The 22,047-nt window shown below is 42.8% G+C and overlaps 1 protein-coding gene and 1 long non-coding RNA gene across 13 annotated transcripts in view; one reads left to right on the top strand and one right to left on the bottom strand.

The window, feature by feature from the left end:
- LOC120397074 overlaps nucleotides 1-8,300 on the bottom strand; it is a 28,046-nt gene extending 19,746 nt beyond the window's left edge. For 2 of the 4 annotated variants that reach the window (XR_005593659.1, XR_005593658.1), the window contains exons 1-4: nucleotides 8,240-8,300; nucleotides 3,746-3,810; nucleotides 2,380-2,590; nucleotides 1,843-1,995 (exon numbers count right to left, since the gene is read on the bottom strand). This is a non-coding gene — a long non-coding RNA (uncharacterized LOC120397074). Of the gene's footprint in view, nucleotides 1-1,842; nucleotides 1,996-2,379; nucleotides 2,591-3,745; nucleotides 3,811-7,466; nucleotides 7,612-7,665; nucleotides 7,704-8,239 lie in introns of those variants that run through there. The other 2 variants (XR_005593660.1, XR_005593661.1) reach the window with 2 other exon arrangements.
- COBL (cordon-bleu WH2 repeat protein) overlaps nucleotides 1-22,047 on the top strand; it is a 287,602-nt gene that overhangs the window by 102,613 nt on the left and 162,942 nt on the right. For 6 of the 9 annotated variants that reach the window (XM_039522524.1, XM_039522526.1, XM_039522525.1 and 3 more), the window contains one exon: nucleotides 11,873-12,079. In XM_039522524.1, coding sequence (XP_039378458.1) covers nucleotides 11,873-12,079 — 207 coding nt within the window. Of the gene's footprint in view, nucleotides 1-11,872; nucleotides 12,080-15,443; nucleotides 15,466-15,605; nucleotides 15,649-16,386; nucleotides 16,453-22,047 lie in introns of those variants that run through there. The other 3 variants (XM_039522531.1, XM_039522532.1, XM_039522533.1) reach the window with 3 other exon arrangements.

Below are 22,047 nucleotides of genomic sequence, written 5' to 3'. Positions count from 1 at the left end.
ACAGTCCCAGACTGCACGCCGGGGAGATCTAATCACATAGAGCAGTGGTTCTCAAACCCGCTCCGCGCCGCTTCCCGCAGCCCCCATTGGCCTGGAGCGGCGAACCACGGCCTGTGGGAGCCGTGATCGGCCAAACCTATGGATATGGGTGGTAAACAAATCGGCCTGGCCTGCCAGGGGCTTTCCCTGAACAAGCGGCGCACCGGCTTTGAGAACCACTGACATAGAGTGTTGGGGTTCTTAGGGACTGTCTGGTTTTGGCCTTCTTTTGAAATGGGATTAGCTTGATTTTTGGCTTGTTGTGAAGGTCGGAGTGCTTATTTATCACGTGAAAGTTGGCAACTGTGCACTTGAGATAAAACATTGCACTGTGGACTTCTCCTCCTGTGTCCAGACTAATTAATGATCAGGGTGTCACAACTCCAACCATGGCTGCAACCTGTTTAGAGACACCACTTTTGGGTTTGTCTGCACTACAGAAATTTTGCTGCAGGTGGGCATAGTTGTGTAGAATCAAATTAGCTGACAGGAGACTGCCATAACTTTGTGGTAAGTGTAGAAAAATCATGTCCGTTACCAGCTAATTGTGATTTAACACTTGGGTTTTTAGGGTTCAGTCTTGTGACTTGTCCAGGTCCACACTGACTGCAAAGTCATGGCCAGCATTATGTCAGCTAAACTGATTCTTCCCAAATGCATAGTAAAATTGCGTAGGGTGGGGCACCCTTTCGGGCATTGCTAACAGTGCTAGCTGTGATCTAATGCAATGCAGGTGGCAATGTTGTGGATGTCTTTCACGTGGGTTTGGTATGGATGGGGGTGGGCTTCTTTTCCCTATCCAGCACCCTTGTGCACTTATAGCATTAGCTACTTGAGCACATCCATGCAGAGACAGCCACAGTTTGACCCTAACCAGGGGGCATCAGGTAATACTTCAGATGGACTGCAGGATTGACTCTTTCACTTGTATTCCACCATCAGTCTATCTATATCCATCCGTTGTCTCTTCCATTAGACTGTAAACTCTTTGGGGCAGGGACAGTCTTTTTGGGGTGTATTTGCACAGTACCTAGCATAAAGGGTTCCCTGTCCATGACTGGGGCTGAGAGGCACTATGATAACATGTATAATAGTATGTGTACAAACAATGACATTTCCTCAGTGTTGTGCTTTGTTTATAGTTTCTTTTGTTTGCCTGAAATAAAACGGTACCAATGGCTCAGTGCTTGATCACGGCGGGATTAACGTGTGAGCGGAAAGCCAGACTGGATGATTGAAGAGTCAAAAGTCAAAACCAACAGTGGAGTTTGGGGATGGGACTGGATGTGTCAGGGAGACCGGTAATGGGATACTATGCCTTTCACTGCTAGTTCAGTGGCTCAATGCAGTTCACTTTAATAGGTATCAGATGACAATTACTTGATGTTAGTGTATGTGAAATAAGTTGGTAGCCTCAATTCTGCTCTTAGGGTATGTCTAAACTGCAATTAAAAACCTGTGGCTGGGTCATGCCTGCTGACTCGGGCTCAGGCTAAGAGTCTGTCTAATTGCGGAGTAGGCATTTGGGCTTGTGTTGGAGCTCAGGTGCTAGGACCCTGCGAGGCAGAAGGGTCCCAGAGCTCAGGCCAGAATGTCTGCACTGCAATTAAATATTCTCTTCCCTGGAGCCCTGGGAGTCTAGGCCAGCTGGCATGGGCCAGCCACTGGTGTCTAATTACAGTATATATCCTTACTGGCTGGGCATCTACATCACAAAACTCACCCTGTTGTAACTGCTGCTAATAGGCACCTTTATTAGCAGTTTCAGCCTCTGTCTATTGAATCTTCAGGATAGAATCTTACCCCTAAAGTTGGTTCCCGCCGGTGAGGGTTGAAGCTTGATAGCCAGATGGTAAGGTGAAAGCTTGCCTTGGCATTGCTTGTGCTCTACCTGTTGTCTGGCTAAACAGAAGAGATTGGTCTGCAGGGCTATTAATTCATCAGCTTTCATCAGTACTAAATTAAAAACAAAACAAACCAGTGAGAGGAAAATAACTTTTCACTGTGTACAATATGACTGCTTTTAGGGGCAAGAGTGTCTGTTTTTGAGTGTGCCCTACATATGCCCTTCAGTAACAAAATAATACAAGAGAAAAAACTGACAAGCAGAATAAAGGTACAGCTTCAAAATAAAATATTGGTGTTGGGAGCTTTTGATATGTTATCACTCTAATTACCACATGTAGTGTCTGGAAGGCAAGTAAAATCATATTGGGGTATCATGTTAAAAATGAGTAATTTACCCACACTCCCACACCCCAAAACATAAGGTCGTGTTTTCTTTTCTTAACATGCACTCAAGCATATGCTGTAAATAATTAAATAGTATTCACTACTCACCTGCTGTGCACCTCTGTACTAAGGCAAAACCAATCTAATTCCACAGAACACCAGCACCAAGTGCGATCTTCACCACATACTGGTTGTGTGAGCGGGAGCTTGCAGTCCTGCCATAGAGCTGTTGGGTGTACACCTGCAGAGGTTGTTCAGGCGGCACTCTCACTAACTTCAGTGAGTGCTTGCTGAGTCATGATTTGGCTCACCAAGTAGTCTGAAAAAAAGTTATCCTTGATGTCTTTTAGGGCTTGTCTACGCACAGTTTTCTGTAAAATCAGCAAAGAGTCCTGTGGCACCTTATAGACTAACAGACATATTGGAGCATGAGCTTTCGTGGGTGAATACCCACTTCGTCGGATGCAATACGTCTGTTAGTCTATAAGGTGCCACAGGATTCTTTGCTGCTTTTACAGATCCAGACTAACATGGCTACCCCTCTGATACTTGACATAGTTTTCTGTCATTTTATCTATATTAGTTTAGAAACTGACATAGTTAAAGCCGTACAACTCCCCAGTGGAGATGTGGTCCTACTGGTATAAAAGACGCTTATATGGCGTAACTTACTTCCATAGTCGGTATTAGGATCCGCTGACAATACAAGGCTCGCAAATGTAGAGCTTCAGCCTCGCTGTCCTTCAAGTGAGGGATCAATACAGGAGAAACTGGATGAAATTCTCTGGTCTGTGTTTATACAGGAAGTCAGACTAGTCCCTTCAGGACCTTAAAATCTGTGAATCTGCAAACTTTATTCTTTACTCTGGATTTTGTGGAAGCTTTTCAAAAACGAAAAGGGCAGATAGGTGCCCGTATCTCATTGACTTTCAATGGGAGTCCCATTTGTGTCTTTTGAAAATCTCCCTCATAAGCTTTTGTTGGGTCCTAAGCCTGTGCTTTGTGATCAACCTTCAAGCTTTGTCTTTCGTGTGAAAGCATCAGAATAAAGATAGCAATAGAACAAAAAAGGCACCTTGCAAAGATAAGATAGCTTTCTGAAAAGATAAAGGAAATGGTAATGGAAAGAAAATACCTTGGCCATTGAAGCGTGAAAAGGCTTTTAGAGATGAGCTCTCCATTTTGTATTGCCATCTAGTTCCATTCAAAATACCACATTGTCTTATGAACAAAGCACCATGTGTTATCTCATGCAGGAAATAAATGTCCTTAACTAGACAAATATTGTTCAGGGGAAGGTGGGCAATAGATTTTTGGGGAGGAAAAAGGCACCTGACAAAGACAAAGCAGATAAATAGGCCCTGTGAATGTAGAAAGATGGAGTCTGCCACAAAGAAACTAACACATACTTGCTTACAGATAGAAATAAGGTATACAGACTTTCACTTGAGGACTGGCAAATCATTTGGCATACCTGTCAGATGACTGCTTCCTATTCACTCAAGAATGCAGATGCCGTGTTGGTGCAGAAATCTGAGTCTTGGACAAATGAAAAATAATATTTAGCAATTATGTAGTTTTTTATAAACATTGGGCCTGAACCTGCCATATCTTAGGAGTATTTGGAGTATCTTTCCCATGGCAGAATCAGACCCATTAATTAATTCTAATGGCACCTGTGCAATAAATAAGTATTTTCCCCATTTTGAGATTGGAAAATTGATGCACATGGAGATTAAATGATTTGCTTACAGTGAATCTATGGAAGAGTTAGGATTAGAATTATGGAGTTCCAGACATTCTGCTAGATATGCTACATCTCAGCTCAAATCCTGAGTAGATTTTTCATATATACTAAAATGACCCTTGTTTTAAGCTTTCACCCTGGACAGTGATATTCTCTTCCCTCCTCCCCCACCACAATGTGCTTATCCGTAAATATTTCCAATTTAAATCTTCCTTGCATTAAAACTAATATTTAAAACACACAAAGCTGCACGGTTTTTCCATCAGTAGAATCAAATAGAAGATCAAAAAGTAAGCTGATAATTATCATTGCTATGCCAGAACCAAATTAATTTTTCCCACCTGTGCAGGAGGACTTGGTCATGCCCTTCAGGGAATCATTATCACCATACCTTTGGGGGCTCTCCGTAAAAAATGCAGCAGCATTTAAAAGCTAAGCATGAAAATGCATATCAATAACTTAAAGAGAGCTTCAAAAAATGTAATTTTATAGCCAAAGCAAAACCCAGAAAGTCACGTAATTCATAGTTATGGTGCTGGGTCGTTATTATTACTATTATTTTATTATTATTATTGTTTACAAGTGTGGAAATGAAGAATTAAAGTACCGTAACTAAAACAAACTTCACTCTTCCCTGGGCTCTCCCTCCATGGGAACCATTCTGTTAATTGGGGTGTAATTAGCCATTGGAACAATTTATCAAGGGGTGGATTCTCTATTACTGATGATTTTTAAATCAAGATGGAATGCTTTTCTTAAAGATATACTCTAGCGATTATCTTAGGGAAGTTCTGTGGCCTGTGTTGTACATGAGGCGAGACTAGTTGATCACAGTGGTAACTTCTGGCTTTGGAATCTATGAATGTGGGTCTGTGATAAGTATTTCAAATGGTTACATTATTTTAATGCAAGAGTAGTACATATGTGCTATTAGGTAAAACCATAAACTATCTATGCTGAAGACACTGATGGATTATGAAGCATTCTGTGTACATCAGACTAAGTTCCAATGACAATACTCTCTCTGATTATCCTAAACAATGAATAAAATCACTAAAATTAACCACACATCCTTTCCAAAATTGTCAGCGAATGCCCTGGTCACCACATACACATCCTTGACAGGCCCACCATCAACTTAAGTGGGCAGAGATACTGAGCTAGCTTTCTGTGCCAAAAGTGCATTTTGCTCATTATGCTTAAAAGACTGGGATTTTCCTAATGAATATTTGGGAGCATGCTTATATACTGTATGCGGGAAGGGGACAGGCACAGATTCTGCTCTTAGTGAGATCAGGACAGTGAACTGCTGAGCTCTTCCTGCGTGGTGATGAGTGCTCTTAACTTCTGTGGATGTCAGTGGGTCCTCAGCCTGTGAAGAGCTTGATAGACAGCTCTCAACACTTTGCAAAAGTGAGCCCGTTTACCCTCATGCTTGTTAACGTGACCTTTGCGCTAGAGAAAAGACGGAACTCTGGGATTCTCTCTTCAGGATGTTGAAATGCACAAGGTCATTGCAGTTATCAGGATATCTAGTCCACGCACTGAGGAAAGCAACCTGTGCAGTACAGTGTCACCACACACTGTCTAAGGTCTGTCTAAGTTCTAGCACCAGTGGTATTTCAGGTATGCAGACTGTTTTAGTTTGTTTTGTTTTTTGTCATGGGAGTTGGAATGTCAAAGCTGCGTCATGTTGCACTTTTATTAATAAATAACCAAGAGAGGTGTAGGTCCAAAGGGCTTTTGGCTTGTTCTCATTGCACTACAATGACTTGGTGGTGTGGAGAAACACAAGGGGCTATTCATCATTTCTGCAGTGCTGCTACCACTTGCTGTACTATGGAGGAGCTGTTTTTGTTTTTCCCCTTGAGGAATCTAATCTCAAGGAGGCAAATCTGAGATTTAGGATAATGCTGCCAGAGGATTTGTTTATATCATCACGTTATCTCCCTGCCATATCCATTTTCTTCTGTTTAGAATATATCGTTATAAGGAATTTCAGCCCTTCATAAACAGTGCTATATGTCTATGGAGAAATGGAGCATTGTATGTAATAATAGCAACGGCTTATTTTTATTTTATCTTGTATTGGGGCATAGAATGAACCATTCTTATATAAGCTTACAAACGGATTGAATCATCCAGGCTAGAAGTGTTCTTGACTGTAATTTTATCAGCAGCCTGGTAGCAGGGATTATCAAGAATCTCACGACTGTTCCGGTGTTTCTTGTGAAAACACTCTTTTGATGTAGAGTTAAAATTAATCTGGAGAATTGCCAGTGGCCAAAGAAAGGTACGTTATTATTATTTTTAAAAGTTAAGTACATTAAAATGTGGTTATGGTGTGAAATGTAACTATGTAAACAATACACCACCTTAATCTACAGATCTGCTCTCTCTGAGCATTAGGTTAGCAACAAAACTAAGCTCTTATGACTGTATACTCCAGTTTATCCTGCTAAAACATCATAGGTATGAGAGAGTGAGCTGGATCCCACTCTGGCTCATATACTCTTGGATCAACAGAATTCCTAGCAAAGTTCTGATTTTGGAGAGGATGGAAGTCTGTAGAACTGCCAGCAGAGATTCACCCCAGAGGGGTCATATCTGGGCATGCTTGGGTCACAACCATGACCTTGTGTGCATCGGTAAGTCAAGTGACTGCAGGACTGCTTTGGGGAAGTGTATGCTGCAGGTTTTATCCACATTCAGTAATGGTCACTGGTGAGTATGCACCCACCCCCAGCTCCTCTCCAGGCATTAGACCTGATTTTCCACTGCCACGTTCCTTGTGTAGTCATTAACAACTGTGCAAAAGGTCTGCAAAGTGGGTTAAAAATATGATCAAATCAAAATTATAGCATTTTCACTTCCCTTGCATTCCAATTTGCACAGGTATAAATAGGCTTGGTAGAATTTGATTTTTAGTTTTCTATAATGTTGACAGATAATATCTGCTTTTAAGTGGGATTTTTTCTTAGATTTAAATTTTCACAGTTGCAGGAAATTCTCAGGGGAGGGTCTGACAGTGGGAAGAGTCACAATTATTTATTGACAGTAGACTTTGAGTTTCAAAAAAGTTAGCTTTATCAGCCGTTAAAATATAAATTTCAAAATCACTTGTCAAAATATACATAGCAAATATCTACTACTTCAAAAGTCTACGTCACGGCATTTTGTCCATAAAGTCTTACTTTGCATATCTGTAAATTGTTACTGTTATCAATGGAAATTTCAGCATTTTGTGTGTGTACAGTGAAATCAACATTTACCAATAAAAATCAAATCCATGCAAATCTAGGTATAAATTACATGAGGGGCCCGGCAGTAGGTCATCAGCTCCAGAGTGTCTGTTCCTGCCTTACTGTGTGTTTAAAAAATAACATGCAGCTTTAATTCAGAACTAATATATCCCTTTAACTTTCTTACTCTCTCTCAGTTCCATTACCATCTTCACTTAGCTTTCAGTTCTAATCGCTTCTTCCTCTTCTTAAATTTCTGACATTTTCAGTGTCACAGCTTTTCTCAGTCTTCCTCTTGCTTTCTATTCACTGTCTTCTCTCCCCTCCCATTGGTTCCTCAGACAGTTGCAACTGCAGGTAAGTTACAATAAAAGTCCCAACATCCCTGGAGTCCAGAAAACTCACCTTGCTCTTTCCTCCCTCACCATTCCAGTTTCCTTGCTGCGTCAGTAATACAGAATGAGAGACTGACCTCACACAGTAGAACAGTTGAAGAAGTCAGGACTTGTTTGATTTTTTTTTTTTTAGCAGCCATGTCCATGTGAATCATTGTGTTTGAGCCAGTGTGTAGCTATAAATGTTTGTGCAATTGTCTTACTAGAACAGGGGCAGGCAAACTTTTTGGCCCGAGTGCCAAATCTGGGTATGGAAATTGTGTGGCAGGCCGTGAATGCTCACGAAATTGGGGTTGGGGTGTGGGAGGGGGTGAGGCATCCAGCTTGAGGTGTGGGCTCTGCGGTAGAGCCAAAAATGAGGAGTTCAGGGAACAGGAGGGGGCTCCGGGCTGGGGCAGGGGGTTGGGTGCAGGGGTGGTGGTGCGGGCTCTGGGGTGGGGGGGCTAGAGATGAGGGATTGGGGGTGCAGAAGGGTGCTCTAGGTTGGGACAGAGGGGTTTAGAGGGTGGAAGGGGGATCAGGGCTGGGGCAGGGGGTTGGGGCACAGGAAGGGGTCAGGGGTGCAGTCTCCAGGCAGTGCTTACCTCAAGCAGCTCCCGGAAGCAGCAGCACTGTCCTATAGCTGTATCATGGGTAATATCATAGCATTCTGGTGACCATCTCATTCTATGGGCATTTTCATCATAAAGTACAATTTTCAGGCATTATATTGGATTTCTCAGACTGAAGCTTGTCATGGGAATTGTCAGTCTACATACAGATGGTGTCAGTCAGATTTTTTGCTAGCTTTGGGGACCAGACCATTAGGTGTGAGGCTGGTTTTGCACTGTACCACCAACATACTTCCGCTTTCGAGGCTTTATGTTTGGCCAAGGAAGGATTACTCCAGCGTAAGAGTGAGCCAAGATGGTGTACAGCTGATATAGGGGCTCCTGTGTCATTCACCTGGTTTAATTTAAATCTTTTATCCTGAATCCAGTTGTGTCCTTGTTTGATCTTCTGGCTGAAGCTCATGGTCCTTTTCTGGCACTCCATCTGCAAGGAGGCTACATCCCTTTGGGATTTGCCATGATGATAAAGGTCCAGGTCTTACTCAGCTTCCCAGAGTTTGATCTCTCTCTGTCTCTCCCTGCCCCCTTTTCTAGCTAATTCACACCCCTCTGATATGCTTTTTTTGGTGTGTTCTGAGCCTTTTCTGGGTTTCTGCTCCATCTATATTATTTAGCAGGAGAGGTAGCCCAAAATGGAACCCAGTCCCCCCCCCCCCCAAATCTATGTATCTAGGTCAGTGGGGGGGTGTTTTGTTTTTTGGATTTTGGGTGGTTGTTTTTTTTTGCAAATTAGTGTGATCAACATTGCACTGCTTTCCCATCTATATTATCTTAAAATCTGACATAAGCAGGGCATGAGTCTAATGAGACTGGGTCATTAGGATACTAGTCATCAGAACCGATTGTCTTAAATATATGCACAGTATGAGGTCAGCTGCTCATATTGCATTAACATTTATATGGTACTTATCATATGTCTGCCTGGCTACCTCCAAACAAATGAGAAAGTAAAAGTTGACTTTATGTGGAACTTTCTCTGTTATTAAGGATGTTTGTTGTTTGATGCAAGTTGATGCACCTTCTCCATCTGTATCTCAAAAACCATGTAACTGTTTCTGGAGAATGATGGATTGGTGTCAGGGTGTATCCACAGAACTATACTGTCCTGGTGTAAAGAGCCACCATTCACATGATACTGTATGAACCATCTCTTATTTTTCCAAGGTATGCCAGTATTCAGTGCAATGACTTCTTTCTCAGAAGAGGAGAGGCTGTCTCATGTCTCACAGTTCCTAACCACCCTTTCTCATGCTTAGAGATGCACTACTATCCTGTGTAACAAGACACTGTCCTCAAGAATGACTCCATGCATCTGATTAAGTGGGTTTTAGCCCACGAAAGCTTATACCCAAATAAATCTGTTAGTCTCTAAGGTGCCACAAGTACTTCTCGTTGTTTTTGCTGATAGAGACTAACACGGCTACCCCTCTGAAACCAGTTAGGAATGTGTTTCCATGAGATGTCATTGTGGAATTTGACCATTAGTTTACCCAAAGATCATTTAGCGCCAAATGATGCTCTCATTGAAGTCCATGCAAGTAGGACCAGGTCCTAAACCCCAAAACTAATGCTGTTAGAACAATCACTGTTGAATTCTGTTGAATTAGGGCCTGATCCCAAGCCTGCCAAAGTCAATAGGAGTCTTCCTATTGGCTTCACTGGGCTTTGGATCTACCTCTTTCATACACAAAATAATAGAACATGTAATGTTACTGTTCGTGGATTATGTAAATGGTCCAAAATAACTTCCATGAGTTAGGTTTTTCCTCCAGACTTGCCTCATGTACTTATGCCTTTGTATTAGGGTTCCAGGTTGATATGTTTCATGTTACCTGTTTACCATATCTGCATTTTGCACGCACACCTTAATCACCCAAGTGGAAACAATTAACTCCATTTAATGCTCTATTTTATTAAATTTTGTAGATATACAGAGAGGCAGAAAGGAGAGAATGTATGATGCAGGAATTAATAGATCAAATTCTTCTGCCTGCTGGAGGTCAGACTAGATGATCCTGATGGTCCCTTTTGGCCTTTAAAAATCTATGAATGACAAGAGGGGCAAAGTAATGTTGTTCATTTAGGGAGAAAGATCAGCTGTTTATCATTCATTGTTACATTGCATTGTTACAGGCTAGGTTATAGGTATTGTCTTATTTGTTATATTGCATGAATTGTACTAGAAATGTCCTTGTTTGGCTCAATTTACTACACAAATGATGAATGGACAATGGAGTGTTTAGAGAAATTGAAACAGAGACATTGATAAGGAGTATCTCCTCGTTTCTGAGTCTTTGAGGGCTTGATCCTGATGAGGCTTGAGCACCCTCAGCTCTCACTGACTTCCATGGGAGTTCAGGGTGCTCAGCACCTCTCAGGTTTGAGGCCTTAGTAAGTAAGCTTCTCTAGAACTAACACTTCCCATATCTTGAGGCATTATTGTGCTCTGCCCTGCTAAAGTGCACAAGGTGTGGAGGGGAGAAAGTATAGGCCTAATTCTGCTCCCAGCTGTGAAGAACATGGGAATGATCTGTATTATATATACAATATATGTGGGTTTGATGGATTAGTTTGCTTGTTAAGAGTTAAAATTAGTCCTATTTAATTTTTGAGTTCCAGAAGAAAAGTTAATAAGTATAAACTTAATTGCATAATACTCAAGTAGACAATACTGTGTATCCACTATTGGGAGACCATGGCCAACTCCTTCTGGAGAAATGCATAAACCAGTTTGCACCAGCTGCAGGATTCCAAGTCAGACAAAGGAACTTCTATCCATTCGAAAGACCCTTTGTTTAAGATTTCAAGGTCTGCTTGCGAGCTGAGGTAGGAGACTCACTATGGTGGGTCAGAATGTTAGGGAGGCAGCAGTTAGAGGGGGCAACCTGTCTCACCCAGCCCCAGTGCTTTGCATGTGCCTGGATTAAGCAGAAGCTGTCTAAACTGGCAGGAGAAGGCTCGGTTTGGGTAAGAAATATCCATCTAGGTTTTTATTGTTTTAATCCTGTTTCTCTCTACTTGTTAAATTTCTATGAATCAATAAACTGTACTTGTTCTTGAAGAAGGCTGGCTACCCCAGCGGCGCCAGGGCTCTGGCGGCACTTTAAAGGGCCTGGGGCTCCCCACAGTGGCAGGAGCACCGAGCCCTTTAAATCCCCACCCGAGCCTGACTACTGGAGCCCCAGCTCTGGCAGGGCTCCGGCAGTGCTTTAAAGGGCCCGGAGCTCCACGGTGGCTGGAGCCCCAGGCCCTTTAATTCGTCCCTGAGCCCTGGGGCTCCCAGATGCCTCTACAGCTGGTAGCTCCGGGGTGATTTAAAGGCCCTGGGACTCCCAGCCACAGCCAGAGCCCCAGGGCCTTTTAATCTTGAAAGGCCCCGCCTCTTCCGGTTGAGGCCACGCCTCTTCTGGTTGAGGCCACGCTGGCGCTCAGGACTCCAGCGTACTGGTAAGTCCTTTAAGTTTCTTTCAGCCCTGTGTAGGAGGTGTTATAAATGGCCTAAAATCAGGGGGAAAGGAAGCATTTCCCTTTTAACACATGCTTACCCTTCCCATCAAGGGATTGTATTTGAAATCACTAACTCTCTACTTCTTTTTATTTCTTAAGGAGAAAAATGAAGGCTCGAGCTCCCCCTCCACCAAGTCAACCTCTTGCTGCAAGTCAAATTCAGAGTGAACAGAAGTCACTCTCAGAGCTGGGAGTAATCCCTGACCAGAGCCTGGTGACCATGAAAGAAAATCTGATAAACAGGACAGTGGACTTCACAGTCGTTTTACCAAGTGGTGTGGAACAGAAGAACAATGTACATGGGAGGTAAGGCACCAATCAGCTCTGTCATCCTGGAACCTCCTTTCCCCCACATCTTGCATTTTTAATAGGATGCTGGTGGGTAAACTCACCCCTCTCAGGACTGGTGGAGTTTGTCTCTTTTTTTTCATCCTTTCCTGTAGGATTCTAGGTTAGAGAGAAAATTATTATATCAGTGGGCCCGATTATGCCCCCTAGAGCTATGCTGATCTCCTCCATCCCAAATGGAAGAGGAACTCTGCAGCTGTTTTCCCCCACTTTCCACAGAACCCCTCAGGGGATCTGTGGAAAGAGGACATGGGCAGTCCTCCCACAGTTCTATGGAGCTATGGGAGACAAATAAGAGTGTCTTAGGCTGTAGCACATTTCTGTAGCCCCCTGCTAAAGGATTCCTCATTACAGGAATCCTGGTGAGAAACACTGTCTGTGAGAGACCTGACAGTGTGGCTGTATTGGAACCAGTCGGCTAGGGCACAAAGGAGCATGTGCCACTGGGAAGCAGAGCTGGTGTGGATGTATATGGCCTCTATCTTCACTAAACCCCAAGAAATGAGTCCATGCATATCCCAGAGATCTGCTGTGTTTCTGCAGGGAAGCGGGGAACGCAGCCTCCTGGTGTATGTGAGTGGCCAGAGAATAGAGGCAGGGGAATAAGAATCCTGTCACCAATGAATGAAGATTGGGGAGAAATATTTCTGAGGAGACAGCTGAGGTAGTTTCTTCCTCTGGACCCCCACTAATGGGATTTGCTATGGAGGGAAGGAAGGATCTGGCCCATTAATAATACTTTAAAAGCACTTCACAAGCCTCTTCAGAGTGTCTGGGATGCTGTAGAACAACACAGGAATAAATACTCATGTAAATATGTTGTATAATACCCTACACTATAAACCCTAACCCGCAGTAGAATCAACAATTAATACTAATGTGCTAAACTATAGAAGGAAAGCTGGCACCAGTACTGGACCTAATGTGATCACCCAAACAAGGAACATTGAATTCCTAGCAGGCAATGCTTTGGCATCAAGACCCAGTAATTTACTCTCTGATACTTTACACAGAAAAGGCTCAAAACAGCAGGATTCCTAGTTCTTGACACAGCAGCACCTATATTTGGGTAACTAAACGTCTAAACAGTGACAAAGTTAGAGCAGAAACACATAATTGAGGGTCTGATTGTGCATGTATTTATATTCTAGTACTTACTGCTAAGCACTGGGCAAAACCCCTGTGTACAGGTAGGAGCCCCAATCTGACACAGCATCCTGTAATCAGCAATAAAAGTCTAGATGCATGCTCACTTCTCTGGCCGAGGGATGGCGGGGTGGGCCCTTTGATGCCTTTGGGAGATGCACACTCTGCCAGCAAACCGTGCCTGGTGTACCAGTTCCAAACCGCCAGCCAGCTACAAAATGCAGAACACACAGCACATATCAGTTTACAGGATCAGGCCCAAAGCCTCAGTAGACTCAAGGAACTGAAAGGTCAAAGGAAAGTAATGGTTATCTCTGACATCAGGTTACAGGGATGATGAAAGAGCAGAGAAGAGCTATTTGAACCTAATTACAAAATGAAAGAAGAGGCCCAGAAAACAGAACAGATTCAGGAAATGAAGAATTATTGGCTGTCATTGGCCAAAAAGTACAAATATTTCATCAGCAAAACTGAACAAGCTCTGAGTGCCATGCAAAGGATACTAGCCATCACGGGCCTAGTGACCAAGAAAAAATATTTTCCTTCCAAAAATAAATTTGCAAAAGCACTAAAATTACAAAGGGCCCTATTGTGATCTTTTTTTTTGGGGGGGGGGGGAGGGGGGGAGTGAATGAAAAAGGAAAATATATTTAGTAGCTATTTGCACTTGAACAGGGCATTGGAATTTATACCATAACCTGCCTTTGATTTTCATGGATGTTTGTTATCCCTACCATGGCTAGTGCTAATATTGTATATATTGATCAGTGGAATCCAGTCATTTGGTTGTCAGGGAATGTTGGAAATACACCAAAAGTTGCTAGGTGCTGGCTTTAGCCTTTGAAAGTTGGCTGAAAATGTACCATCATCTATAGATAGACTGTTCCCCATAGGTTAACTATTTATGGAAGCTGAATTGTATCCCAGCAAGGGTGTGAAATAAATTATGCTCAATGAACCATGTAATGCATTGCCATCAATCTGTGTGGAGAACTCCTATTGGTGACTATGAATATAGGGAAGTATCAGCACGCAGCTGAGGAAATTGGCTCTAGGTTAGGATTGGTCAAACTTTCAAAGATTTGGATGTTGAAAGTACATCTCTACCTCGATATAACGCGACCCGATATAACACAAATTCGGATATAATGCGGTAAAGCAGTGCTCCGGGGGGGAGGGGGGGCTGCGCACTCCGGTGGATCAAAGCATGTTCAATATAATGCGGTTTCACCTATAATGCGGTAAGATTTTTTAGCTCCCAAGAACAGCGTTCTATCGAAGTAGAGGGGTAGTTGAGAGAAATGCCTAAAAGTTCAGCTTCTTTCTGAATTTTATATGAACTATCTTAATTTCTCGAGGCTGCAAAATTGGGTTGGAAGACTCACAATAACAATTTCAGTTTTTGAACTTCCATTTCCAGGCCTACTTGAAACAAGAAAGTGAAAAGACTTTTAAAAGTAAAAATGTAATAGAGGAAGAAGTTGTATGAAAATTTTTAATTTGGGGTTCAGTTATAATTTGAGACAAACATCTGAGCCAGTTCTTATTTTAATCAAGCCAGCTCAGTTCATACATGCCTACCCCAGTTACGCCTATTTCAGATGATATCATAAAATACTTTGCATGTTGATCAGTACACATCAGCCAATGAGGATAGAAACAGGGATCGATTTTAAGCAGCAGGCCATAACTTCATCAAACTTCAGTTTCCCTCCTGCTCTGCCTGACCAGTGCGGGGATAGAGCAGAGATGATGTGTGTTGGGGGGACATTTGGGGTCATGTGCCTCCCCCCAGACTTCTGCCAGGGTTTGCTTGCCAGGCCGCTTCCCTGTGTGACAGTTCCTGGGGCTGGCAAGCTGTAAGCTGCGGCCTTGGAAAGAGGTAGCAGCAAACAGGTGGGAGCTGCAGGGAGAGCCACTGCTTTCACTGCTGTCTTTCCCAGCGGAGCTAACACCTGGGAGCTTTAAGGATGGGCCATTGAGAGTGGGGTGGAGGCGTGACTCAAGGTGTTGGGAGGGGGGAAAACCTTTAAATTGGGCCCCACTCACTATCAGCAGGTACCAGTTGTGTCTGTCGAAAGAAGAGAGGCCATCCCCATGTTCCCGCAAGCACTTGCGTCTCTTCCCTTCCCTGTTTTTTCTTCAGGGGCTATCTCAATCGTCACCAGTCCTATCAAGTTTTCCACCAGTTGAGTCGGGTGGGTGGCATTCTGCTCTGTTACACGAGTGTAAAGCACCAATGACTCCACTGACATCAATGGAAGTCATTCAGAATTTATATCAGTGAATCTGCAAGCAGAATTTGCCTTTATATAATGTGATAAATCTATCTTTTTAGGGCTGTAAAACCACTTCCTCTTTTGAGATCTGCCAGCAGCAAAGTAAGTAATGTGGCTCTGGAAATCAGCATCATGAAAGATGGCTGAGTAATTGAGGAAGAGCAATTTAAAAGGAAAGTGTCCACTTGAGAATCACGTTTGTCTCAAAATATTGGACCTCCTATAGTTACAAGTAATACCTTAGATTATTATAACTGAAAGTAGCTAGAGAGGAAAAAACATTCTCTATTTTTGTTCACTTTGTGTATTTGACTGTATTTATGTATAGTCAATTTCTCCTTTGCAGAAAAGACCCTTTTAGACATCAGCAAGAAAGCAGGGAGGTCCTTATAAAAAGTATTTGAATGATGTTTAAGTAGTATAGCCTGACTTTAATTCTTTTTATTAAGAACACTTTATCAGAAATTGGATTGTTTTAAGTATAAAAACAATTAAAGTTGACAGTGTCTCTTTATTGTTGTGGCTACTAGTGGCTCCTCAAACGCACAAATTGTTTCAGAATTTGGAAAAGCCACTCTGCAGATTTAAGGGCAGAATGGAGCTGTTGATAAATGGTGTTGTGATATAATAGTATTGTACAAAGCGTTTTGTCCTTTTAGAATAATTAATCCCTGTGAACTCCAGAATAATATGTGTTTGCCTCTTGGGAAATCAGACTTCCTGTACCAAAATAGTCTTGGAATATCTTTTTTTAAACAACTAATCAGTGCTGGTACTCTTGTGTAACCACTGCATCATGTTCTGAAACGATAACCTAAATGTGTGATTTTATTGCACCAGATCAGCACAAGCTTCTGGCAGGTCTGAAAGAGGAAGGATGACAAGACATTAAGAAAGCAAATAAATGTGAGCACTCATAAAGCAATTGCAGATCTAATATTCTTTTTGTTGCTTGAAGCAGACACTTCGAGTCAGTGAAAGCAAAGGAAGGAATCACTATCCCCGTAGTTTAACTTTTAACTGGATTGATCTGAAGAAAGTCCACCTTGCTGTTCACTCCTCTTCCCAGTATTTCCTATGAGTGAATTTAAAACTGGTTTCAACTTTGCCCATTTCTGGAATTGAACAAAATCTGAACCATTTGTAAGATTTAAGACTGTTTGGTTGACTCTCCCTCCCAACACCCTGGTCTTTTTTTCTGCTGGGATCTTACACTGCTGCAGTTCCTTTCGGGGGCTTCTCTAGTATGCCCCAGAGAGCACAATGTGTCTGGGATGCTGTAGAACATCCCAGCTGCACTGTGTACCCTGGGATGTTGCCAACTGGACAAGCCTAGAGTGCATTAATTACAGTTTAGCCAGCAGCAGGCCTAACACTCACTTAGCAGCACCACTGGAAAGGTCTGTCAAGCCACCTGCAGGTGAATGCTGCACAGGGTGTAGAAGGCACAGAGGCTCCCTGAAAAACACTTCTTTCATGGGGTGGGAGGAAGATGTAGAGCCTCCCTCCCTTAGAAGAAGGCAGGTGGGACAAAGTCAAGCAGCCTTTTCACCGTGCTCCTCTGCTGAGGCCCTTCTGCAGATGTCTGTGGCTTCTGCAATACTTTCCAGGCATTATAATTTTGTAACATAAAGTTGTTCATTCATTTCTCCTTCTTTCCCTCCATTTTCTCCCTTTCTCCTTTCCTTCTCCTTCTCCTGTCTCTCTCTCTCCCCCCCCTTCCAGCCTCCACCCATTATCTGATGCTCTCTTTGCTTTCCAGTCCCATCATACAGTGTCTTACCCTGCCTCCTGTCTATAGTCTCTGTCTTTTCTGTGACTGGCCAACTGATGCACCAGTACAACGTAGCAGCTCAGTTGGAGCCATCTTGATTAGTGAATTACAGGACGGACTGGGGCTGATTCCCCTTTCACTTGCAGGAAAGTGTAAATGAGAAGTGATGCCATTCAAGTTGCTAGTGTAGAACGTGCATTTGTGAGAGATCCATTGAGCCTGACTCTTTATAGCTTTGTACCTCACAGTGGGTGTAAAACGCCACCATTCTGATTTGATCCTTTTACACCCACTGTGCATAGGTATCTATGATTAGATAAGGTGCAGGGTGGTGGAGAATCAATCCCATTACATCCAACTGAGCAACTTCAGCCTGGTGCATCATCAGGAGAAATAGAGGGTCTGGGGATATTTCAGGGAGTTCTGACACTCCTCTGCCCACCTCTGTGTGCTGCTGAATTGCAATGTTATGTGTCCGCAGTATGTGTCGAGTGCTCCAGCTAGCATTTTTGTGTGTGAACTTTTGAGATTAATCCCCGCAAGAATGATCACTGGCTTGATTCATACACTATGAAATCCGGTTACACTTTCATTGCAGTTCTACAATACATCCCTATTGGGACTGTGGAAGGTTTGACTGGAAGCTCTCCTGCTGATTTGTTGCACAAGTTCTAGGACGGTGGAGCACTGAGTCCTATCATTAAAGAATCATTTGTGGAAAATATCTCCAAGAATTTCAGATTTGCATGAAACTTGCTCTAATGCAAAATCGCCAAAGCTTTCTTCATGTGAGACAAACACCTCTGTTGTCCTGCCCTTTTGCACTTCCTAATGTTTTAATCCCCGGCCTCTTAATAGCTTGAGTTTATTGACAGAGATTATTTGCAATTTAAACTGCATCAGGTTTAGTTTCCTGCAAGGGTCTCTCTCTCTCTCTCTTTCTCTCTCTCTCTCTCTTGGTGGGTGTGTGTGTGTGTGTGTGTGTGTGTGTTGCAAAGATGAGGTCCTTATGCCTGGATAGTCCTCGTTATTGAGAACAAAAAAAATTGAGCAACAAAAATGATTAAAGGTCTAGAAAACGTGACCTATGAGGCAAGATTGAAAAAATTGGGTTTGTCTAGTCTGGAGAAGAGAAGGCTGAAAGGGGACATGATAACAGTTTTCAAGTATATAAAAGGTGGTTACAAGGAGGAGGGAGACAAATTGTTCTTCTTAACTTCTGAGGATAGGACTAGAAGCAATGGGCATAAATTGCAGCAAGGGAGATTTAGGTTGGACATTAGGAAAAATGTCCTAACTATCAGGTGGTTTAAGCACTGGAATGAATTGTCTATGGAGGTTATGGAATCTCCATCATTGGAGATTTTTAGGAGCAGGTTAGACAAACACCTGTGAGGAATGGTCTAGATAATACTTAACCCCGCCATGAGTGCAGGGGAATGGAATAGAAGACCCCTGGAGGTCCCTTCCTGTGATTCTATGATTATAATACCTGATGATACCTCCATGAAAAGGCCCAGTAAGTGCCCCCCGTGGAGAAGTTTCTGAGGGTTGTGGTTTTCTATTATCCTGTTCCCTTGGTTTAACAGTACAGTGTACAGTTGCTTTCTTCTTCCCAGTTTCTCCGCCTTCTCCAACCTTGTCAACAGCATTGTTATACTAATGAAATACACCAGATACTCTAGAGACAATTTCTATACCTTTTAGCTAATGTGCTGGCCCTCTTTTTGTCACTGTTGGGGTTTGATATCTGCAGCATTAGGAGTGGTTATGGTGGACTTTGCATATAATATTGCCATGTGTTGCAGAAGAATAGCCAGGGAATTTTGAACTATCCTTGACTGGAAAACAACCTCCAGATTTGGACGAGGGAGGGTGAGAGGTGATTAATGGGACAGGAGAAGCAGAGAATGTCTTTTTGATCATCTAGGGAGCTAGCTCGGATGATGTCTAAGCTTCCACAGTCATATCTATTACGGTGATTTACAGTAAGCTAGCACTTCACAGATAATCCATAAAAGACAGATCCTTGACCTAAAAAATGTACAAGTTAAAGCCCAAATCCCACACTGAGAGCCTTGCGGAATAGAGCCCTGGGCCTATATGGAGTCTTACTGATTTCAGCGGGGCTCTGCACAGGCATATGGGGGGTCTGCTCTCCCTGTTCTGAATGCAGGATCGAGACCTAAACGATAACAGCTACAGCTTACAAGTCATCTCACAGAATGGTTTCTAAAGAGGAGCAGTTCTAAAGAAAGAGGGACTGGGGGTGTGTTTGTGTACATAGTGGTGGTACCAGGTCCAGGTTAATAGAAGGAAATAGTTACAAATAATAAAGGGCTAAATGTAGAAGAGGTTTAAAAACAAATAATTAGGAAACTTAAAACCACGGAAGGATTAAAACTGAATAACAAGAATTGAAGTACAAAATAGCAAATAGGATGCGAGTCAAAATTAGAGGAGCAAGGCTGGTCCTAAGCCACAATAGGCAGTCAAAAGGCAAATGGGCAAAATAGACAAGTATAAGGAAATACAAAGCAAAAGACATTTTTTGGCATCTGTCACCCCTCCTCCCCACTCCACTGTTTGCTGAATGTTCCCTGTTTAGTTTATGCAGTGTTGTAGCCGTGCACTCCCAGGATATTAGAGAGACAAGCTGGGTGCGGTAATATCTTTTATTGGATCAACTTCAGTTGGTGAGACAGACAAGCTTACGCAGAGCTCTTCTTCAGGTTTGGGAAATGTACTCCGGTGTGTTGTGAGGGGTGTTGATCATTGTAGCAGTCACACCGCTCAAGATTCATGGCTTCTACATATGCCTATCACAACATATAGTGTGCCTCATCCAGTGCATTAAATGCTCCAACAACCATATAGGTAAAACCAGACAATCACAGTGCTCTCGAATGAACTGACACAGGAAAATGATAAAAGACAAAAGCACCCTATCACCTATGGGTGAACACTTTTCACTCTATATCTGACCTGTCAGTTCTCATCCTCAAACAAAACCTGAACAACACTTTCAAAAGATGATCCTGGCAACTTAAATTCATAACCATGCTAGACACTAAAAATCATGGACTGAATAGAGATACTGGATTTATGACTTATTACAACAATCTATAACCTATTAACAACACCCACTCACCCAGCTGTTCCCACCCCAACCCCCACCTTCCTTTTCACCCCATGACTGGATGGGTGTTAACGGGCCACTTCACCTTAAAAGGTCCCTTCAAATATGTGTTAACTCCTAACACAGCTAAACAATCTGTTCCACCTTGTATTTAGCTGTGACACTCTGAGGACATTTCCCAGACCTGAAGAAGAACTCCGTGTAAGCTTGAAAGCTGGTCTCTCTTACCAACAGAAGTTGGGGCAGTAAAAAATATTACCTCATTCACCTGTTTAGTTTGTAAGTTTCACAGGGCAGGGGCCTGTTTTTATTGTCAGTAGAGTATCCCTCTCCCACCCCCTGAAATGTACTAGTGTATATTTAAACTAACTACTCTTGATGCTTCTAGTTGAGACTAAGTTGAGGCCAGTCCCAGAATAATTCTGTTTACTCTGTCTTCAAAGTAATACACAAATGTAAATCTCTTCCTTGATTTTTACAGGGGAACCCTGTGGCAGAAGTGAGCCACACACTGTACCTAAGTGGGCTATCAGCCTGATAAATATTGCTGATACAGCAGTCTCTCTTCTTTACTTTCCAGCTTTGGTTTTGAATATCTTACTGTTTAATAATACAAGAGTGACATGGAGCCAAATTACAGTCCTTTGCTAAAAATATCTGCCTGGGCAATCATGTTTGAACCTTAACATGGTTTCTCCCTGCAGTTCCTGGGCCTTTTTGTGCTATAGAGTTTACAGCTCTCTAAAGAGTGTTGGAAATATACTTGGTTAGTTTTCTGACTCTTCCCTCTAATACCACCAAGTTCTGGCTTGAATAAATAAAGAATGTACATCCTAGCTAGACAGTCAGTGTAAAAGAGATTAACCTGTGCAGGAGGGGGCAAAGAAAGGAGGTCTCAGCTCTGGAGCTGGAGTAGTCCTGAAACTGGACTTTAAAAGCAATGACCTGCTTCACCCAATCATGGTCAGAATGGGGCACCAGGGGACAAGGTGAAGAGGCAGAGATGGAGGAAGCCCCTTTTGGTCATTCTAGAAGTGACAGTAACAAGCTCCCGAGAAAGCAGCAAGGTCCAGATGATGGGGAAGAAGGGTCAGCCTACTTCTGAGTCTTAAGGCACGGGGCAGCTGGGAATAAATAAAGAGGAAATAGGGAAGAACCATGTCACATGGATGCTACTACTTGGAAAGGATTCACCAACACTTTAAAGCAGTGGAGAACAAATAAGGGGAATCCCTTCCTCTTTGTGGTAAGGAAATGTTTCTTCAGGGGTCCCAATGGGACAGGCAAAAAGAGCACATTCCAGTTCAGTCTTGTATCACGGAAATTCAGTGCAAGCTGTTCCTTTCTCAGCAGGGTGGCCTAAAGATATCCCTAAAGTTCCCCTTTCAACAAAGTCCAGCGGGATGGTCCAAGCCCAGGTTATAACAGGGAATAAGAAATCACTGGCTCTAGTGCACATAATCCATTCTATTCACCATGCAAGGAAGTTGAACTTCTGCTTTCCAAGAGTCCTCTGTCCTGACTTCTCTTGGTTTCCTCTTAATGAGTCCAGCTTTCAACTTCGCCCTCCAAACTACCTAACGGGCCA

The sequence above is a fragment of the Mauremys reevesii genome, linkage group 2 (genome assembly GCF_016161935.1).
Source record: "Mauremys reevesii isolate NIE-2019 linkage group 2, ASM1616193v1, whole genome shotgun sequence".
In the NCBI taxonomy this organism is placed as follows: Eukaryota; Metazoa; Chordata; order Testudines; family Geoemydidae; genus Mauremys; species Mauremys reevesii.
The sequence above is the reverse complement of the archived record's forward strand: the minus strand, read 5'-3'. Positions and strand labels throughout refer to the sequence as shown.